The 23,097-nt window shown below is 36.6% G+C and overlaps 2 protein-coding genes across 4 annotated transcripts; both read right to left on the bottom strand.

The window, feature by feature from the left end:
* Window positions 1-1,469: 1,469 nt before the first annotated feature.
* Window positions 1,470-14,508, bottom strand: LOC104086582 (flowering time control protein FPA). 3 transcript variants are annotated; one of them, XM_009590890.4, is made up of 6 exons: window positions 14,043-14,508; window positions 10,722-10,967; window positions 9,612-9,752; window positions 8,085-8,953; window positions 6,182-7,572; window positions 1,470-1,731 (listed from the first exon to the last, which is right to left on the bottom strand). In XM_009590890.4, the coding sequence occupies exons 1-5, from the start codon at window positions 14,286-14,288 to the stop codon at window positions 6,201-6,203; spliced, it is 2,874 nt and encodes a 957-aa protein (XP_009589185.1). In that variant the 5' UTR covers window positions 14,289-14,508; the 3' UTR covers window positions 1,470-1,731; window positions 6,182-6,200. The 3 variants fall into 3 exon arrangements, with proteins under 3 accessions (XP_009589185.1, XP_009589187.1, XP_009589186.1); XM_009590891.4 differs by having other exon boundaries at window positions 1,657-2,735; XM_009590892.4 differs by lacking the exon at window positions 9,612-9,752.
* Window positions 14,509-15,104: 596 nt separating this feature from the next.
* Window positions 15,105-21,701, bottom strand: LOC104086584 (probable hydroxyacylglutathione hydrolase 2, chloroplastic). Its single transcript, XM_009590893.4, has 8 exons — window positions 21,542-21,701; window positions 20,686-20,868; window positions 18,598-18,801; window positions 17,902-18,025; window positions 16,637-16,737; window positions 16,024-16,098; window positions 15,835-15,933; window positions 15,105-15,556 (listed from the first exon to the last, which is right to left on the bottom strand). The coding sequence occupies exons 1-8, from the start codon at window positions 21,596-21,598 to the stop codon at window positions 15,410-15,412; spliced, it is 990 nt and encodes a 329-aa protein (XP_009589188.1). The 5' UTR covers window positions 21,599-21,701; the 3' UTR covers window positions 15,105-15,409.
* Between the last annotated feature and the right edge of the window lie 1,396 nt (window positions 21,702-23,097).

Genomic DNA, 23,097 nt, shown 5'->3' with positions numbered 1-23,097 from the left:
CCAATCATTGAGTGGTTGTAATTTAAATCAATAATAATCAATACAAAAGTTAACTTCTCTCTCTATTTTATTTTTTCCCTTCTTCTTCACCTGAAATTGCAACACAGCAGCAGCAGCAATGGAGTAATCCTAAAGCTTTAAAGCTTTAATATCTTCTCATACTAATTGAGAGAAACTTTTCAGCTCAAAACAAAATCTTTTTTTCATTCTCCACCGTTTATTTCTAATTTTTTTCCTGCTTTCTTGTTCACATTTTTGTATTCAATTACAAGTTTTTGAGCAATAAATGTGGAAATATCAACAATCCTCATCTTCTTCATTGTAGAAACCAAGTTTTGGTTTTTCTGGGCGTTGTTGTCGGTCGTCTTCTTCACCAACGAAGCCAAAATGCCATTACTCCCTCTACAACCTCAATATACTGAAGAACTCCATTTCTTTATCCTCAAAATTCGGCCACAATCGAATTTGGAATACCAAATCGGCATCTACTTACAGAACCCCAATTTGCGAAGTCCCATAAAACTAAATTAAATGTTGAATTGCAAAATAATATAAGAAAAATAAGAGAACATCTTTTATCTACTACCAACATAATGTACCTAGGCTTGTAACAATGGATGACTGCACTCACAAGTGCACATACTTCTGATCCTTTCACCAGTAAAGCTTGATATTGACAGGAGAAGAAGATGTGAAAATTAAGTGGGCCCACATTATTTTAGGAAAAGAAAAAGAAAAAACTTAATTTTAAGTACTCAACTCGCGTCTCAGAGTGTATTTCACGAGATGGGACTGACATGGTCGGGTGTTTAATTGATCTTCAAGTGTCTTGCTGAAAATAACCTCAGGTTAAGGTGTTCAGTTGATCGTTGAAGACAACTTAAAGGAGCTTTATGTATTTCGTCACTTTTCTATGTCGAAATATCCTTAAGAATATTAACCGACATACATGTCGAAACCTGAGTATCTGAAATTAAAATGAGTGCGGGTATTTTCACCCCAATATTTCCCTGCTTTTTTATTCTCCTATTTTTATTGGCAAAATAGATCCAAAACAATTTTTTCTAAATAAACTATATGTCCAAACACAACTTCAACTTAAAAAAATTATTTTTTAACACTATTATAAAAACTATTTTTTTAAATTTCAATCAAATTTATGTCCAATAGCTAGTTAGATCTCTAGTTGGGAGAAAACTCTTTCTTTAAGTAATTAAATGTTTGTGTGAATGATTCGAAACCAACTTGATTGTCAACAAAAACAATTTTTGTTTGCCAAAAAACAACTACAACGATCTTGATAATAAGATTAAGGAAACATCTCATTAATTTCTACGAACTGTCAAACACTTTTCCATGTTTTGGTCAAATTCATCTGTTCCGATGGATATGCCTTTAATCTGGCCTTTTAAACAAACACTGCACTTAAATGTCTAACAAGAAATTGAAACACAGAAAGAGAGAGAAGAGGAAGTTAAACCACCAAAAATTGAATTTCTGAACGGTGTTTTCGCCCTTTTTCTTTCGTAAACAGAAAAGAAAAAAAAAAGAGAGAGGAGGAAAGGTAAAAAAAGAACAAATACCTAACAAAAAGAAAACAAAAAGGCAAAACACAGAACATAACTAAAAGACCAGTCGGCATATTGAAGGTTGAACTATCGCAAGCAACTATATATTCCATTTCTTGTGCCTTTTGTCCTGAAATCTTGGTAACGATGACACGCCAGCTACCTACCACACCAAAGAGGAAAGAAAATTTTAAGTTAGTTTATAACTTTGTATATATCTCGAAGAAACAAAAATTAGAAAAGTAATACTTGACAAATTTTAATTTTCAACCATAAGACTTGTAGCCGATTGACAAGGGAAAATGTACAAGTATTATCAGTTAAACGAGGTACAAATTCCAATTTTTTCCTGAGTACTGCTGGCTTGTTAGACATTTTCACGAAGTAAATTTTTAATTTTTTTTTTCTATCAGTATCTCTTATTTTGTGGAATATAAAATTAAAAAGCCAGCTCAAATCAACTTCACTCTTATGCTCTGTCTTCACATTCTGCCTTCTTCAAAAATAAATTATTTTTAGCTTTTGGGTCCCACATGAAAGAGTCAACGCAACAACACCCAAATGACTCAAAATTTAGCACGTTATTGCTCCAAAAATCCCAACTCATTGCCTAAATATCGGAGTATCCAATGATTGTCAGCACTATATGCGATACTACCAATAATAGAACCCACCCAACTGCTATAACTGCAGATTCAGTCATTCAGATAAGATTGATGTGAATATTTCCAGCTAGGTTTTCGCATATGTCAAAAGTGTTCCAAGTACGTACAATAACCCCGTAAAAAAATGTATCCATTTGGCACTGCGATTCGAAATAGTCTAAGTGGTAAAAAGTGAAAGCAGAAGGCAACACTACTTGTTTGTTTGATTCGTTCAATTGGACCTTTAGACAAATCCAAGCTGAAAGTGAAAGTAGAAGGCATTACTACTCTCATTCATTTGATTAGTTCAATTCAATTGGCCCTTAAGACAGAATCCTACGGTGAAAAACGTTTAACACAAACGAGGAGGTTGATGCATGGTTGCTTAGACTACAGTGTATATACGACGTTTTACAATCTTCATTTGACAGGATCATTCTCATCCACTGCACGGAAGAAAAGGACGGTAAAAATTGATGCCTGGGTTGCTTGAAGCGAACAAGTTTGTAATCAGTCCCCTAATCTGTGGTTATCAATAAATTGTAACGTAGGTGAGAATTCCATATTTCGCCAACTTCCTTGTCACAGTTTGATGAAGAGGAATATAATTTTTTTTTTTAAAAAGGAAAATATCAGGAGATAACCATTTCTTTCGAGAACAAGAGCTCGGGTTGGAACGTGGTTCCGCTCGTAGTTTATGAAGCTTTCTGTTTCATGTTTAAATCATTTTGCTAACTTGTAACAATCTTTTCTGAAATCAATGATTTAGCTAAGACCATGTTTCTCATTGCAAAAGTTTCTTCTGTTCAGTAATATTAAGATTATATGGTGAGAGAAGGTACTGTTAGAAGATAAATATAGTAGTACTTTTAGTAGCTCCTCCAGGCTTTCGTATTCCAGACAAGCAATCAAAGGCTGAATTCAACTTCACAGCATATATTGTGCTGATCAGGACACTCTCACCCTAGCTCCAGGGGTAAATCTAAATAGCCAGATTAACCTAAAGTTTCTACTGGAGAGATATAAAGGGAAAAATTACAGGTTGAGGGTAAACATACAGTTCCTGACAACACTCATTCAAGAAATCATTAGGTCCAGTAAATGTTGCATTCTGAAGCAAGAAGATCCATCATTTTAAACTATTTAGGTAAAGATATGCTAGATACCAGAGCCCCTAAAGTATAAGTTAAGTAAGGCTCTGCAGACCATACAAGTGCACGTCGAACCAAAGGAAAGGTTTTGTTAGGATATGGCAGAATCTATACAATGGTTTAAACTAACATATCATCCAATTTTTCTTCTAAATAGTCCACACTAACAATTCATTCTTCCTCTTCAAAGAGCGATTTTCTTGGGAAACGAAATTGGAGATTTTTGGAAAATGGGAGGACTATTGTATTCGCAACAGCAGAATAAAATTTCTGCCGAACGAACATGGGAAAGAAGCACTAGGAGACCTCACCTATTTGGCTATTTGACTGAAAGACATCAATTGTAAATCAACAAGCCATATTATTAAGTTGGTATTGGAAACCAGTTTGTTCAGGAATACATTTACGTACTACTCCAATAGCGAGTCATAATCTAGAAAAGATATTAAGCAGGTACGTTTAGATTGAATGATCTTTTTATATTTCAAGCGAGTTCTGGTCATTTATTTTTAGCTCCTATCCTTCCATTTTTTTGAAGGTAGAAAAGTTCAAAGGTTTCCATTTATCCACATCTCTTTGGCTATTTTGCTTTACTATGAAAGAAAGTTAAAACTTACCTCGACTCTTTTGCCTACCACAAACTTGAGTTTCACGTGGTTATTAGAGCAAGCTAAGTTATAGACACCCATTGAACATCCAAAATCCTCCAAAGGGGCCCGAATCTGGAGAAAGAGTCTCAATTACTTAAGAACTCACTTAGCTTCTAGCCTATCCAGCTTTAATAATGATCTCGTTTGCTAAACTCAATCACATTGTCGAATTGGTGCATCAACTGTTGTTATTGACTATATAGTTTGTCTTTTTTTCCTTATAGTGGTGGGTGAAGCTTAAAAAGCTACTAATTTGAGAGGACATTAGGTGATTGGAGTTAGATAGCCATTATTCCCTTGGAAGATAACATTTTAAGTCCGCGTGCATGTTTTGCAGAGCCAACCAGCTATATCAAATTATTCATTTTTTTTTAAAATGGAGCTGTATCAATTTATTCATGTAGTGTAAAAGATGTATTCATTTACTTTATAACGATGCCCAGAGGTAAGAAACGACTTAGCGGAATGCTTCTTAAATGTGCAGGAAAAGCTGACAGCAAGAGTACTCCGTCCCTCTTCTTTTATTTCCGTGGTTTCTCTCCTATAGGTAAAGGGAACTATATCTGACTTTTATAGGGATATAGAGAATTCTATTACTGAAAACATGAATATCAAATTTTGCTAGTGCTCTAGCGCAGAGTTTTGGATAGTTTTAATGAGTTGGTATCTCATATATCTTAGTATATTCCTAAAATATATATTGACGAGAAGGCATATTTAGAATGCAGGAATATAGGTTTCAGGAATCAGTAAAATTATAGGTCCATAAAGCCAATTTACAACTCGATCCAAATAAAGGTTCCTTACAGGTTCTACAAATAGCAAATATATATCAACTACAGACGAAATACCAAATCTCATCAGATCTCAAAGTGAGCTACATTATCATGAGTATAAACAATGCAATCCTAACTAATGCATATACCCAATATGAAACAGAAATAAAAGTAGCAACAAAAATATGATGATAAAATAAGCACTAACAAATTATGCGAGAAATTGGGGTAATCACACATGCAAAAATGAGAAGGCTCTCACTAAACCAATAATAATGAACTATAAGAGACAAATAAGATGATAGCATATTTAACTAATAATATTATGTTAGCTTGGAGCACAAGAAGGCGAAGATCCAGAAAAATAAAGTATAATAAGCATGGGAACAACAATCAATAGAAATAAATGGTCATATTGAGAAAGAGATCTGCCTCACAAAAAGCAATGTCACAGGAAAAGAGAGAGGATCAATACTGAGGTTCACCTGATTTACAGAATTTCAGTGTAAGAAAGGAAAGCCAATAGCTCCAGAATACAACTGCTTCCCCACCACTAAAGCTCAACCTAAAGTCGAAGGTATGGTGCAAAAGGTACATGCTAGACATCTAATAGGGACCCTCATAAATTTAGGATGCTACGAGAACAGGAAAGAGCGCACTAGCAAGATCAAGCTTAATTGTTTCCTTTTGCTTTCACTTTGGTGCATACCGGAATTTAGTGAAGATGCTGACAGCATCATAGAATTTATTAGCTACCATAAGGAAGAGGGTTCAATGAATTCCCCCGTTAGAATTTATGGCTCCCTTCAAAATTACGGATGTATTTCTTTGCTTTTTGCTGTACATATTCAGCACGATCTTATTGCTGAATTATACCTTTACTGAACTAAAAATGACTCCTGGAAAATTTGTCACAACACTAAGGAGGCTACAGGACTAGAGAAATAATTCCAATAATTACCAATTTCACAAGCAATTGCATTCCAACTTTTCACGGTTTTTTTCTACAACTATTCAAGCTTTTCACCTCAAGCAAAACTTTCTCAAATGCCGAACTTTACACCAAAACCATCAAGAGTCTAGATTTTCACTTCTCATCCAGGCCTCTAGATACTGAAGGTTTCATGAAATGGGAAAAGTCCAAATCATAATTCTCTTCCAAAAAGAATTACTAGCTAGCACATTGATCCTCTCTCTTTCCCTTGGACAATGGTAGTTCTTTTTTTCAAAAAAAAAAAGGGGGGGGGGGGGGGGGGGGGCAAAGGCGATGGACTAAGCACCGAAACCAATTAAGAAGTTGGAAAGACAGGAGAGCACGTTATGCACAAAAATTGCTCAAAATGGAATTTTTTTTAAAGAACAATCCGCATGAATCAAGAGTTGAGCAGTTACCTAGCTTAAGGAGATCTTCTCAATGATTGCCTGACCCTTGCCCACTTTGACTACTTGGCTTCTGCTTGTGTATCTGAGAGAGTAGATTAGCTGCAAATAATAGAGTTGCCTGGTAGCGTTCATTCTTGTCAACCTCTGATTCTGGTCCCTCCTGTACTGATCCATAAAGTGCAGATTGCAACTGATGCATTTGAGTTGCGAGCCCCATCCCAGAGGTAACAGGCATGCCAGCCTGTGGCTGAGGAACATTAGCACCATGAGTTTGGTTGGGCAATGAAGCAAGATTTGTTGGTTGCTGAGAGACAGATGAACCATACAGTCCTAAGGCATCAGCGCTATGAGTCCCAGAACCACTCACAGCATCCTGATGTGTTCCAAGCTGACGGTGGCGATCAACATGGGGCTGAGCTGAGAGCTGTGTACTTTGAGAAATCATGGTCGATGTCAATGTCTGGGGAGGACCACCTTGTGCTCGCAAGTTTAGGCTATGCTCTTGCATTTGGCTAAAACCAGTGGCCCCTTGAGAATAATGGTTAGGTGTGTTCAAGCCTGCTGGATGAGCTTGAAGCTGTGGTAAAACTTGCGTATGGTTGTTAAACTGGCTACCAAACTGTGCCATGTGATCGGCAGCTTGACCAGGAGCTTGAAGTTCATATCTCCAAGATTGTTGCTGCACTTTACCAGGTGCAACAGCAACATCTGATGCAGGCATCCCGGCAGATGCTCCGGCAGGCACGGTTGCCCCTTCCACACTTGATAACTTGTTAGCTGGTAGCATCTTTGCTAGGGTTGCAATAAGTTCAGGTGTTAAAGTGACCCCTGCTTGGGTTGACGCTGAAGTATTGCTTTGATGCACAGGATTCACAGGGTATGCTGCAGTATTACTTGGCTGCGCAGGATTTGCGGGGTGCGCATCAGTTAGAGAACTGACGTCTTTTGAAGGCAGCTTCAGATCTTCTCGGGTAACCTGATTATAGTTCATCTGTGAAACCCTTTCCATGGATGGTATTGCATCATACGCAGGTTGAGAGGATGTTATCCGTGGTGCATCTACATATTGAGGTTGATTGGACTCTGGTGGCAAAGATGTGTTACCAGGTATATGATGTGCAAACTTTAAAACCACCCCATAAAGACGCTCTGGACCAACAACTTTCAGAACTTTCGTAAGGAAGTCAGAAGGTGGCACCAAGAACATGGTGGTCCCATCACCAAATTTTGCAACCCCAGCACGATCTTTTGAACCCAGGTACCTCAAAAACTCTGTATACGAAGCAAAATCCTCTTCGCTATCCGGCAAGAAATAAACAATATTGAACCCAACAGCATCTGCGTAGTGTTTAGTTAGCATGTCTAATCCTGTTCTGGCGGAGCAATTGACTACCTCAGGACTGCAGAAAATAACATTTCATCACTTGACTGTTCCTTATTTATTTTGTGGTGGCATTTGAGTGCTATATCACAGGACTTAAGTATATTAAACCTATTAGAAGTAATAGGGTGCATGCAACTGAATGAAGAAAAAATAATAAAAGTCGTACACATTAGTTCCAAGTTAGTGGTACCACGCAAGACCATAAATATTATTTAAGAAAAATTTCAAGTAGCCAAAGAAGAATCATGCACATGCCAATGCTAGCAGCAAGTTATCTTGATAACCTTTTCTCGAACATATTTCAGATTAAGTTTCACAATAATTCTGTGAAGAAACCCGCACCCCCCACCCCCAAAAAAAAAAATCCAACAAAAGGTTAGAAATCACTGTAGCGATCAATTGAAAAGCAAATTTGGAAAGATGAAAAGTGACCCCCATCAACAAGCTGAGAAATCTGTACAGTGTTGAATCAGTGAGGCAATTCAAAAACCTGATCTTTAGCAAACAAGAAAAATACAAAATACTTACATCTCCGATTCTATCCTTTCCCCAATAGGCACACAGCGAGCATGACAAACAGGTGTTCCACCCTTGGCGATAACGCCGCGCCATATATAGTCATGACCAGGAGCTCGACCATCTGTTCTTTTAGGAGGGAGAGAACTATCATATGGCAAAGCCCCATCAATCCTTGATCTTTTAGTTTCCCTCTGATGTTGGCTAGAATCGAAAACATCCCAGCCACCAAGGGCAGATCTATTAGGTGGTTTCTGCTCACCTGAAGGAGAAGAAAGCACCACCGGTGTTGGAGATGACTGCTTCCAATTTGGACCTCCAATCACAGTATGAGGACTTGTGTCTCGCAATTTCCGAAGCACTGGCGAATCAGTAAATTCTGGGCCTGAAATAACAGGGTCAAACCTGCCTTGCGTACCCAAAGGCCTTGCTGGGACATCAGGACCATGAATACCATAAGGTGGCAAATGCCCAGGTACATTAGAAGCCAACATAGGGCGACTATGGCCAAATAAGCCCATCTGTGCTTGTTGGAATGGGTTTTCATTGGGATAAAAATCAGGTGCTGGGCCCATAATTGAAGGATGATACTCCAAGAAATCTCTGCCAGGTGCAGGACCACTGCTTGAATATTCTATTGTGATTCTGGGATCATTGAAAAGCTTGCCCTGCAACCCCTCTTTAGCACGCTGGGCTTCCTCTATGCTTCTAAATTCAACCAATGAGTAATTTCTATCATAAAATGTTTTTATTCCATCAATCTCACCAAACAAAATCATAGCATTGTGTAGCATGTCTTCATCAACATGGACAGAGGGTGGATAACTTATACACAAAACTTTACTAGGTTGTCCACTTTGTCCCGCTGGCAACTGGAATGGCTGCGCAAAAGAAGATGCTCGAGGTGAAAATTAGGACTAACAAGCATATATTTCATTCAACATAAAACAATCTTAACCACCCAATGTTCTAAATTCTAATGGAATATCTATACTAATCATAACCACTGGTCAACCACCTAGTTTTCTAATGTCATATCTATACTAACCACTAGCTTCAGCATTTGGCACACACCACACCAAACTTTGGCAAATTGATGCAAACAAGTAACAGTACTAACAGGTAGTTTGGTTGGACACATTAAGGAGAGTTAATCCCAGCATAAAATTTCCACATAATTTGCAACATAAAACTCTGTATTACAAATGTAATCTACAATTTTTGGTTTCGGCATAAAATTCTACAAAACTATTGGCGCCTTTGGTTGGTAGTATTACCTGAAAAAGTGTATCTAAAGACAGAAATGCCCTTAAAGTAGGCAATCTCTATTAAACAATCCCTGTATTATCATTCACAACAAATCTTACATCATTTTTCACCACATAACAAATCCTACAATTCACCAAAAAACCCTACATTATCATTCACCACACAAAAAATCATATTATCATTTACCAGATAACAATCCATGTGTATAATCCCATTAACCAAACCACTCTTTAAAAAGATGGAAATCTTTCAAGGAAAAAGGAGCATTACATGTTGCCTTTTGAAGCCAGCATGCATAGGATCAGAGTAGTTCCTGACAAAATCTTGAGGCATAACCCGAGTGTCAGGATGGCCAATGCTCCTATTGGGATATTGTACATCCCTCATCTCCCGAAACTCCGGTCCTTGCTCCTAAAAGATTTAAGAACTCATTTTTTTATGAGGAATGATTTTAAAAAATTAAGAAACCACAAATCAACCAGAAGATTACAGGATGAACCTAAAAGTTGTGTTAGCAAGAAACAATCAATCAATCAATCAACTAAACTTCCACCCAAACTAGTTGGTTTCAGTTATATGAGTCTTAAACATTCTATCCAATCTATTTAGGAACGCATGCTAGGTAGGCATGCACCAAAGAACTCAGCATTCAGAAAGTTTATCATAATCAAACTATTTCTACATTTGTTGTCAATCTACCCACGACCCTCTTCCTTTATTCAGACTTTGGACCCACTATGCTTTGCTAAGCTCACATACGCAGAATTTACCACACCTTGGCTACACCAAACACTAAGACTATATTTTCCTCTTCAACTCAAACTTTGATTCTTAATGTTAAGTTCCACATTGGTTGAGGAGATTGATTGTGTCCTCCTTATATGGTCTTGGGCAACCCTCCCTCAAGAGCTAGCTTTTGGGGTTTAGGCACAAGGTTTATTTCTCACATGGTATCACAGCCAGGCCTATCGATCCATATTGTTATATTTCTCAATGTTGGGCCCCAGTGTCATATTATTCATGCTCCAATTATCTAATCCTGTGTGCGGGGATGTTAAGTCCCAAATAGGTTGAGAATGGATTGTAATCTCGCTATGTGACCTTGGGCAATCCTTCCCTCAAGAGCTAGCTTTTGGATTTGAGTTACAATTTACAAATTGGATTCTATATGCCTTGTACCAGCAAGGTGACTGTCGCGCAAAATTCTTTCTATAGAGTATAGACACCAAAACTCATTTACGAAAGCTAAAATCAACATCCTTCAGGTTGACAACTACTTCCATGATCATAGTATATTTTCCTCTACAAAATCTACTACTCCAGAAAACGAATCAAATCTCTACAGTAAGAGTAAACCATGCTGTAGAGAAAATAACTTACTCTTCTAGCAGGTTGTGACCTGAGATAATCCACGCGGATCTGTTCACCGCCAACTTTTTTGCCATTCATGTTCTTCAGTGCTTCTGATGCATCTTCCAGTCTAGTAAAATCAATATATGCGGTATTGCGATCCCTGATGAACTTAAATTCTTGAATTTTACCAAATCCCTTGAACTGATCTTCCAATTCTTCTTTTGGCACGGACTTGCTAATCCCAGCTACCCACAAACTTTTGCATGGCTTAGCCTGCAAACCAGACAGCATAACTGTTGTTAGACTAACTACCTGACACAGTGCAATGCATAATGAGAACCACAGCAGAACAAATAACAGACAGGTAACCTAATGTCTGTAAGACAAAATCATGCCGGGCAAATAAACCAGCACTTGGACAACTATAACAAAATCTAAAATGTTTTCAGTCATCAAAGAATAGGAGTTGAGATACCCATAGCGTTAAAGGAACTCCACAAACATACAACACAACAATAATGGCATAGTGTTGCCACGTGAGCACAAAATACAGAGTGCACATTAACCATCAGTAAAGACGATCAAGTCGTTAAATACAGGTGGGGCTTCACAGAATAATCTCCAAGTCAATTTAGCATTCACATAAAAGTTTGTAACATTCTTTAATGAGCATATCCCGAAACAATACTATGCCATATATACTGGCCAAAATCTCAGTCCCAACAAAAAAATGAACTCAAGTTAAGAGTGACATTGAAGAACCAGACAGACAATGTGAGGCTAAGTACCAAATGCCCATATAGTAGACATGATTGTATGTGGTTAACAAATTCTAATGCATTGAGGTCAACATAAGGAGGAAAAAGTCAAGCTTCGGAGCAATTTATTGAATATTTCTTTTTCCTATAAGTAATTAACCTTCAATTCTCATGATAATGTCCAAACGTCAAGATGAAAGGGGAAAATCATTTCAAGAGGTAGAGCCGGTGAATAGTTTGTAGCAACGGACATGTCCTGTTTTTGTCTATCCCAAGTATTGTATCCATGACGTGTATACTTCAATTTGACTTCCCCCCAAACTACCCCTATGTGTATACATCTTCTACCAACCAATTCAATTAATAAACACATCACTTGAGGATCCCAAAGGGACCAGCTACCTCTGAGGTGGCATGCATGTAGCATGTATGATAATCAAGAAGTACATGAAGATTCACGCCAAATTTATAATAGCTTGGAAAAGATATGATACCCTCCTTTGATGAATAAACATATCATTATTTTGAAGAGAGAGCTAGCTCAAGCCATCAGAAGTGTATGTAATCCAACAAAAGTTGTAGTTTGCTGACTATCCGGGGCATTTTTTAGTGCTTGGATGTTCATTCTTCCTATCTGCTTACCAACTATCTGCTCTTTCTAATGGTTTATAACCTTCACTTATAATATCCAGCTATACCTTTAGCAACTAGAGTTGTAAAATATGTATCACCAGACACCCACTACATCCAAACTTAACAACCCTTTAATCCCAAAAGTAAATACAGGGAGTCACCATATATGCATATCATTTGTTTTTGTTTTATACCAAACACGTTTGTATAATAGAATATCTTAACTTTCCTTCAGCTAGGCTGTTTTCCTGTAAGGACTGGTTCTCTTGTATTCCCTAGAAAGTATCTCCAATAGGTGGTAAACCAGGGTTATTTTCAGAAAGTATTATCAAGTCTTAGCCATACTTGTGAAAGGTGAAAAGAATCTCCTGAACTTCATTTCCAGAGGGATGCTTATATAAGTACTAATTCTTTTCATAGATTTACATAATAACGCCTAAACATTCACATATTGATTCTTCTCTTTTCTTCTATTTGGTGGAGACATAACAGTCGATGCACTGATAAGTGAAATTTACTTTATACCCATCTATATTGGACTTCGTTGACATATAGATATTCCTTATTGAGAGTAAACATTCGTTTCTAAAGGTTGTTCCATTTACTTTCATTTACTAAACTTTTAACAAGTAATCAGTGTTAGATAGAATGAAACTTCATCAAACATTTTCAAAAGACTTGAAATATTAAAGACAATTTGAGTTACTAGATACCCATATTTTGGAGCGATGGCTAAACTACTACTCAACTAATTAGCATTTGTTGTATAATTAATTAATTACACGTATCAATTGATCTCAATATCTATTAAAATGTTACGGGAATTGCATTTGGAGGATAAAGCATCTGAGAACCCTTGAGAAAGGACGTGGACACAAAAAAGTCCAGAAATCTCCATCAGTTAGAATGGATATATACAAATAAAACGGAATCTATATAACATATATAGTACGTGGTTAACATTTACGTCGCAATTGATTTGCATTTTTGATGGTATTGCAGCTGGGCGATTAACGTTCTGGTTTTTTTCTACAAAAATCTGTTTCAAGGCAATCTAGTTTCGAACAACAAATAGTGCCTATTGCAGATCGTGCTCGTGGTCTTGGATGTGTGAAGCGATCCGTACCGTTCCAGTATATAATGAAATATGCTCTCTTTTTTCTATTTTGGTTACCTTTATGCTACACAACATATTGGTGGAACTTGGTATAAACTTCGAATAAAAATCCTAAAGCTTTGCAAATTTGAGCAGCTTTTGAAGTCTAATTCAACTTTAATTCAGTTGCGCAGTATTCAGAAAACTCCATAAAGGTTATTTGCCTGGTCTAATTTTGTTCGGTTCATAAGTTCAATGTACCAATCACCGATTTCGCAGCTGATAAAAATATTTCCTCTTCAACACAGATTGGTAAATGTTTGGGAGGGAACTGCAAATAGATGTTGGCCAGATCTCCTAATTGCAGAAATTTGATTTCAACGATTTCGGCCGAATTTACGATACATTGCTTCTCTAATAGCGTATTCGCATTAGAACAAAATCGGCATATTTCAATTACTAAAATAATAACATCCATAAAGTGAAAAAATGTCTCTCTACCCGTTAGATATCCAACCCTCCCCAGATCCAAGTTGTTGTTGACTTGTTGTTGTTGTCATAGGTAAAAATACTTGTTGTTGTTGTCATAGGTAAAAAAATACTTTTTTTCTTCCTATATTGTTCATCTATTTCCTTTTTCTATTTTCTACGCATCTACTTATCTCCGGCGTAGATCTCGTTTGGCTAGTCATTTTATCTTTTGTTTTGATTTTTGAGTGAGGGAAAAGGCTTAAGGGCTTCCTGTAGATGATCGGGAACACACAAACGTTGACGACAAATACTAACAAAAATAAATTTATAAACATCGATGAAAAAACAACAAAAATCCATCTGATTGAACATAAAAACAAAAAAACAAACCGGTTTTGCGAACTCAATCCTAAGTGGATTGCCGTGAAAGAAAGATCCTTGAAGCGCGTCCTTAGCCTCTTTAGCGTCGTTGATGTTCTTGAAATAGAGAAAAGCGAAACCACGAGCCGAATATGAGGTTACGCTATCAACCGGCCCGTACTTCTGGAACAGACCCGTTAGATCGGCTTCCGTTACGTCGGGGGTTAGATTACCAACCCATAGATTATTAGACGGCATCTCTCCCGGCGGCGCCATTATCGAACCCTAAAAAACTAGTTTAACACGAAAAAAAAACTAGAAAAAATTATTAGATTGAGATTTGGAAAACCGAGAAAAGAGAGAAGAGAAAATTTTGATAGCAATAGAAAATCAGAAAATAATTATATGTATTTGAGAAAGGCGTTTTTCGCTTTCGGTTTGCTTAGAAGAGAGAAGAAGAAAAGAAGAAGAAGAGGAGGCGCCGATAAGAAAGAGGGAATTATGTGAATCCAATGCTATAAGAAGTCACATCTTTTTCGGTTGTATTTGTAAATGGACAACTTTAACCCTCTTGTTTGTATTATTTCCTTGGCAAGTTATCCTTCCTTCCATTTGTCCTTGTGGGGACACGGCGAAGAAACATCGAGAAGTCTAACCAAATTAAAATGAAAAATCAAAATGTGCACATTTTATTAAATTTGGTTTTGGTGATTAATAATATTCTTTTGGAACTAAACTTTTGTATTAATCCCAAGCAATAATCTTTACAAAGCCATAGTTAACTTGAATCAGAAATCTATCTATAAAATTTAAAACTATGTCTCAGACTTCTAATTCCGTACATAGTAAATAAAAAATCAAAAGAAATTGGTATTGTGTATATGCATAAGAAAGATAATGCAAAAGTTAATTTCCTCTATGAAGAAATCAAGTTTTACTCTGACATCAATTGTTTCAATTAACACCTGGAAAGTATTTTCATAATGAACTAATGAAATTCGGGGAAAACATAAAAGCAGTGTCCAGTTAGGATTCTGGTCATGTTCTCTCTTTCCTCGTCCTTTTCAGAATTCAAACTGCAAAATGCTACGATTGAAAGAAATGGTACACACATTCATTATAAAATGAAAAAGTAAATTTCAAACTTGATCCATAAAATAAATACAGTAGTAACTAAAAAGCATTTCTTACTGTAACAACTCTGTCGGGTCAAATTTAAGCGTATGTGATATGTTATCAGAAAGACAGAGAGTCCAAGGCAGAATCTGGACTCTCCAAGTTAAGAGAAACATGAACAGGAATCAGGTATTCCTTGTCTGTTTTCTCACTTGTAGATGTACTTTCCCTATACAAAAATTGTATCTAACACATTGTCTGGGTCATTTATAGGCGAATTCCTAAAAGTTATCCTTGGCACGACGAATGGCTCCCAAGGCTTCTGTGTCATCAGCAGTGGGTGGAATGTTTAGCAACTTCCGGATTTCTGTACTTGAAGTTCGAAGAAATGGATTGCATAGCTTCTCTGCTTTGAGCGTTGTTGGAATCTAAAGCATCAAAAGATATACTTAGCAAACACTGACAGTTAGCAGATAAATATTCCCAAAAAATAGAGGGGAAGATATACACATACTTTTACCTATTACGCATAGTTTTTTTTGTGTAAAAATCAAAAATGCAACATAGATATTACTGGATTCCTCAACCTAGGAAGGTAAGACACCTAGGAAGAAATTCATGAATCATTCGAATCATCCCAAAATATTTACAATTTAGCTAAACCGCTAGATTGTTCTCATTAGAGTTTTCAGGAAAAGAAGCTTACCGTTGGCAAGCCCTTCTTGCGGAGATTGACAACTTGTGCGGCATATGACTGCAATTCTTCATTACCAGGTTCTACAGAAAGTGCGAACTTTGAATTGCTCTGTTAGAACATGTCAAATAGTCAGGTCAGAAGCAGCTGTCAACGCTATCTAAGTTATCACCGAACAATAATGTTCAAAAGTTAATTTACCAATGTATACTCGTGGCCACAGTAAACATTTGTATCGTCTGGTAAGGACATGATCTTCCTCAATGAAGAGAGCATCTGTAACATAAAGATTATCTTTTTTAGTAGTATTTATTATTTACGGTCGGCAAGTGCCCTCACGAAAGTCTTTCTGCACAGCGGACCTAGCTCTGTTAAGATAGGTGATGCATCATTCATTCACATTCCAATTTCAGATTATATAGCAGACAGTTTTAGTTCTTGTTCCACCCAAACCAAAGCAATAAGCATAGTATTTAACACCGGGGTATGATAGGTAAGAGATATTTCTTCCTATACTACCACATTTTAAACTTGGCTAGCTCACTCCAAAAACTTTTATGGTTTTGATAGATTATATAATTTTTCCTGGCAACCCCAACCACCGAAACCCCCTTCCGTTGGGCCAACAGTGGCTTTTTCTATTTTTTACTACTAGTTTTACTTATGCTACTTAATCGGTCTGACTTACTTGCTAGTTGAGAACCATCAACATCTGAAGCCAAATAGAAAAGAACATACAGAAGCTCAATAAAAGAAAAATAAAATGCAAGACAAACTAGATGCATACGGCCCACAAAATAGAACTCTACTTTACCTGCTGAGGAGTGCCTTCGAAAAGCTTACCACAAGACAAGCTGAATAGTGTATCTCCTGTGAAAATTGTCTTTGACCTCGGGAAGTAAAAACTGATATGCCCTGTCATGCATTTTTTCGTATTAGTAATGTTGAGGAGATATTTCAAGCAAATAAAAACACATAAGATCAAAAAGATAACACAGTTTAGATCAGCAGTAATCCCCACTTTGCCCTCAATATAAATTTCTCGTCAGAGATCAGTGAAAAGAATAAACAGTTGTAGTGAAGAGCGAAGGGACTACATCTCTCCCAATTTTAAATGACACTATCTCTATTTTGGAACATGCCAAAATGTTTGACATCATTCTATTCATAATATCAACTTTCAAAAGTTTCTCAATTCGCATCTATTTTAACTAATTATTTAAAGTTTTGATGGTTATCTCTTTCAAATAAACTTCTCAAATACTACACTAATATATTCATCCAATACCAGTCATATATGTATTTACTAGTCAAACTAATCTTTTAAATTTCGTATCCAATCAAATAGTGTGACATAAAAAGAACACGCCCAATCAAATGGTTTTACATGAAAGTGGAGCACGTGGAGAGATTAATTAAGCGTTTGAATTATTATACAGCTCTATTTAGTGGAATACATTTCTGATAAAAATACCTCTTTCCTTGATCTATCATCTCTCTCCTTAATCTCCCATGAGTAATTGGACATAGGACAATAATTATCGTGGTAAAATGTCAAATCTCTCATTTGTAAGATGTTATTATACTAATGGATAAGAATTTTCTCAATGTGGATGTACTGGTTAACCTACTCCCAACCGGACTTAGTAAACCTACACTAGATGGATATTTCCCACAGCACATGACCAGCAAGTAAAAAAAGGGCAGCCGGGTGCACAAAGCTTCCAGCATTCACACATGGTCCGAGGAAGTTCCGCACCCCAAAGGGAATGATGTAGACAACCTACCCTAATGCAAGCACACATGACGAGCAAGTAATATGAAGGATTAGTAACTACCTAAAACCACTCATAGAATGAGAAAATCTACACAAAAATGGTTCTCTGCTCCCAAAATGGAATTGATATTTAACCATAAAGGGAAGCAGGAAAAGAAAGACGGAAAACCAAAAGACAAGAACCGTGCTATTTGACAGGGAAATAGATGTCTGTTCTGTCATATAGCCTCAAGAGCAAAAAAAAAAGGACTATCAGACAGTTCAAGGAAATCTTCAAATGATATCAGGCACTAATATACAACCTCGCGTATGACCAGGAGTCTCCATGACAAGCACCTCATGGCCTGCGAACATCCATTGGTCCCCATCATTTAGGGCTATATCAATACCAGGTATTCTATCACTGTCTACTCCAGATCCAATTACCTACAAAATCACGTAAAAAATGAAAGCCTTTTTGACAAAATTTCAGCTGACACAAATATATTGACCCTTAATCTGCTAATCAAAGAGAAATTGCCTGTTATAGTTATACAGGATTTTTTAAGTGTAAGTTTAAGTTAATTCTAATTTCTACCCAGTTCTAAAACCAAAATCATTGAGCTTGAAGGAAAATAGTTTTTGGTATTTTAGTTGTCTTTTTGGATTTCATTCTAGATTCGGTAATCTAAACCAGTCCCCCCAGCAATGCCTGGCAAAGATACTAACAGAGAAAATTGTACAAACAGCACTTAAAGTATTTCACGAGATTTATGGCAACAGAAATGAAGCGCTAAAGCAACTGTACATTCCTTCTTTTCAAGATCACTCTGTTGAACCAAAACCTGTAACCGGATAAAATCCAACCCCCGTCCTAAAAAGGAGGGGAAAAAAGAACCAAAAGAAAAACATTGAAAATGGAAACAAAAAATGAACCAATCGAAGTACTCAGAAAATACTAGATTTATGTTAATAGCTGCAATTCAAATCACTGCGCCAAGAGGAAAACCTCATCATACCTTTGCCCCATACCTTGCTTTTAACTCCATGTTGCCACCAGTGTGATCATAGTGATGATGTGTGTTCAAAATGTAAGTCAAATTGCGGTTGTTTCTACTAAGTGCATCTATAACAGGAACAGCTTCAGAAGGATCCACAACACCAACTGTTCCAGTATCCACATCGTGCAATAGATATGCATAATTATCCTGGAGACATGGTATCTGGCAATAGACAACAGAAAAGATGAGCAAAACCTATCAGGGTTTCTCAACATAGAGATGGAAAGCTTTGTTACACTATAAAGTCAAGATGTAGATTTCCTATTTGTGCTTTCTTGTTCAGAAATAGAAAGCAGAAACACATAGGGAAAGAAAGTGGAAGAAAAGCAAGAAATTATATTATTTTTTCTCAGCTAGTAAATCTGCTTCCTGAAAATAAAAAAGCACGAAATTTCCCATCTTTCCCACCCAAAATGAAAGTAGCACACTACCATTTCTGTGAGCTGAGACTTAGATATTTGATTATTTTGTACTAGCAACACTAGTGTAAGAGCATTATGCCTTTCTTATGGTAAAATTTATACAAAAAAGATATTACCCAGTAAGAAATAGACGAACACGTCTGCATATCAGAGAATATAAGGCGCTAAAGAAAGGAATCCCATTCAAGAAGTTCATCGAATTGTTCATACAAGTTGGAATGTCATGAGCACGCCAAATAGATTCAGTCTTCAGTTCAGTCCCTACAGCTATTGTTAATGCCCTTGATAGATCTTCCGTTTCAGTCTTCAGTTCACTCACTATATATATATATATATATGTTCTTTTTTTTATAACCGTGGTGTCCGGACCAGCTTGCCTCTCGAGTAATTCCACGGGATACCTGCCACCTCCCACACAGGTACTAGTTAACTCTATCCACCAAGGCTCGGATAAATGGGACAAATTACTTAGCATTTTTTGCCTCCACTGGGATTTGAACCGGAGACCTCATGGTTTTCACCCACTTCATTGACCACTAGGCCACACCCTTGGGTGCGTTCAATCACTATATTATAGCCCACATTTTACAGCATACTGGACAACTACCCAACTCCTCCTATTCAGGCCTCTAGAATTTCAATAATTAACCAGTTGTGCAGCAGTTACTTCAGAAACGGTGGGTAAAAAACGCCCATCATATTCCAAAGATGTTGAACATCAAGATCCATCCTTTGAAGCTATCTCCCACGGAGCAGGTGAACATATGATAGACAAGCAGCTTTGCTATGGCAACTTTCGAGATGTCACTTAGTTATACAGATAACTCTCAGGAGGATCTGTTAATTAACTCTAACAGCTGACTATCATCAATTACGGTGATCTCAGGGGTATACAAAGGCCATTAATACCAAATTGCAACACTACCCGTCACACTTGGCGTCTTCATATAAAGTAATCATTTTTGCACATTACCACGCAATAGGAAGGTGTGGAGGTCGAGTATTAGGGTTGTGGGTTGACAGGTAGTCGAGAGTTTCTCCTAGTCTCACCAGCAGTATTAGTACTAGTTTTAGTTTACTATTCCTAATTCCTTGTTTGTACACCGTGTGTCATTCTTACCGGTAGTATCAGAACTATTCTTGTATTTTCCTATTCCTAAATCTTTGTTATTACATGGTCATTTGCTTTCATTGTCCTATTACATTGTTATTGCTATTGTTTGTTTATTGCTCCCTTTTCTGTTCTTGAGCCGAGGTTCTACCGGAAACAGCCTCTCTACCCTCATAGGATAGGGGTAAGTTCTGCATATAAACTACCCTCCCCACACCTCCACTTGTGGGATTTCACTGGGTTTGTTGTTGTTGTTGTTACCACGAAAATATGCTCTTCTTACTGGTCTGCTCGAACAATTTTAAACCCCTCTAGCATCAGTACTTTCTATCTCAATCACTTGTTCGAGATAAACTTACAAAAGAAAGAAAGGACATTCAGCAATGTTCTAAAGCCACTAATGGGTGAAATATTTTTCCATTGAGAGGAAAGAATAATTAAATGTCTCCAACACTAAAATGACACAACAAATAACATTATACGCACATAAAATGCATGTTAATGAGGACTCACCAGTTCGATTTGCAAACTAGAAGACGTACTGGTAATGCTACAGAGATTAGAAACTCCAAGCGTCCGACTAACTCCACGTATGGTCTTAAACGGCATTGAGAAAAGCTGCATAAATCCATAGAGGAGATTCTTCCTAAGAGAAAGCTGTCTCAAGCCAGGCCATACACAAACCCCTGTCTGAGTCTAAGAAAACCAACAAAAAGAATTAAGTCAAAATGCAAGCCAAAAGATTAAAATCTAAATACTAATAAAAGCAGCACATGTAACTAAGCCACCACCCCACCCCAACCCCAACCCCAACCCCCAAAAAAAAAAAAAAAATTATGAAGCAGAATAACAAAAAGAGTCCCACAAGAAGATCAGATAGAATCAGTAAATAACTGACGGAGAAGCAATTCTTGTAAAACCTTAAACCTTAAAATCTCAGACCAACATAGGAATTATCAAAAGCTAATTAAGGATACAATAAAAAGTGAAAAAGATCCCAACTTTAATACAAATCACTCATACATTTATATATATCGGTACTCAAATTACACAGTTGGTGAAGACTTCACAGTAAATTCATAACTAGCAAGGAAACATGAATTCAATTTAGGGAGAGCAAAAAACACACGGGCGAAATAAATTCATCATTTCTCCAATTCACTTCAACTATTTTCAGAAACCGCAGAATACTTCAATTCATCCACGCCAAATAAAAAATAACCATAGTCTTCCAGACACATAACAAAGCTGTACTGTAAGTCGTAGTTTTAGAATACTCTACAAATTACCAAAAATATTTAAAGAGAGCTATGTACACAAATTAAAGGGGCGGAAGATAGAAAGGGAAAAAAAAAAAAAAAAAAAGAACCTTAGAACAAGGGAAGGAGGCCATGGCGGAGGGTGCAATTCTACAGAAGGTTTGCATAATTTCGTATTTGCAATAAAAAAGTTGTGTAGAGGAAGGCAACGGTGGGGCTGTCGCACGCTTTCACACACCCACTTTGTTTTTCGGCTTTTCGGAATACTTTATATCAAATTGCTAATTACTTACAAGGCATACAAAAATCTTCTTAGAATATGCTCCCTTTTCTATTCTTTAAAAAAATATTTTACTTAATCTTATTTTGTTATTCCCACCATATATACTCTCTTTGGGATACCGATTAATTCATATTCAAGTCCTATACAACAATCACCACATAGTGAGTTACCACATGGCTTAATTCCTAAGTACCACGGGTTGAGATTTGAAAGATTCTATACATTTTATCATGACGTCAATAATAAAAAATTTCGTTAATATTAGTTAGTTAGTGCAAGTTAATAGAACTAGAAATCAAGTACTTTTACACTAGAAAAAAATTATTCTATGGCTTTGATTAACTCAACTTATTACTTCATTTATCCAAAAGAATGTTTTTCTTCTTCTTCTTGAGCTTAAAATTAAGTTTTTGACCAACATTTTAAAAGTCAACTTACTGCCTATTTGGTATTAACGAAATGCATTTTTTTTTCTTTGGTGACACATAACTCTGAAGTTGTAAGTGGAGGTACTGAGCAATCCATCTCGTCAACATGGGCGGAGCCAGAATTTAAAATTTATGGGTTCAGGTTTCTAAATTTTTTAAGTTACTGGGTTCTAAATTAATAATTTATACATGTATAATAAATTTTTTAAAACAAATACATAATTTGAACGAAAGCTATTGGGTTTGATCGAACCCGCAAGTTATACTCTCCCTCCGGCCCTGCTCGTCAACGAAATGCACTTATTGTACGTGCTAGTGAAAAATTTATAAGTATGTGGATAGAATAGTGGCATCAATTGATCGGGAATCAAATGTTAATTTACTAAAAAAATGAAGGCTTAATTTTGTACTTAGAAGGTATTATGTATTCAGTGGATGTCCACGTGGGGTCATTAATTACCTCCAAAGTGGAGTATGAATTTGTCATGTGATTGTGCGACCTCACATGAAACGTGTCCCCATTAACCAAGGCACACAGTAAAGGCCGGCATCATTAATAAAAATATCAACTTCTTATCTTAAATTATTTTGAAAAGCTAGTCTCTTGAGATTATTTTAAATTTTAGTGGATAAAATTATAGATATATAACATAAGAATTAGTTGAGGTGAGGATAAATTGACTCAACAATCAAATAACATCGTATTGTTATAAAATAAATATCGTAAAATAAACACAAGTATAGAGAGAAATTGATTTATTATTCAAACTTCAAACTTATATAAATAATGTACTGAATTCTCTTCTATTTATAGAAGAAAGGAAGATGTTGTGTAAGTTGTCACTGCAAGCTATTGTGTAAGCTGCTTGTAAGCTGCTACTGCAAGCTGCTTGAAAGTTGTTGTTATACCAGATATAGATAATCTTCTACCATTAGTAATATTTATCCATAACGG

The sequence above is a fragment of the Nicotiana tomentosiformis genome, chromosome 6 (genome assembly GCF_000390325.3).
Source record: "Nicotiana tomentosiformis chromosome 6, ASM39032v3, whole genome shotgun sequence".
In the NCBI taxonomy this organism is placed as follows: Eukaryota; Viridiplantae; Streptophyta; class Magnoliopsida; order Solanales; family Solanaceae; genus Nicotiana; species Nicotiana tomentosiformis.
The sequence above is the reverse complement of the archived record's forward strand: the minus strand, read 5'-3'. Positions and strand labels throughout refer to the sequence as shown.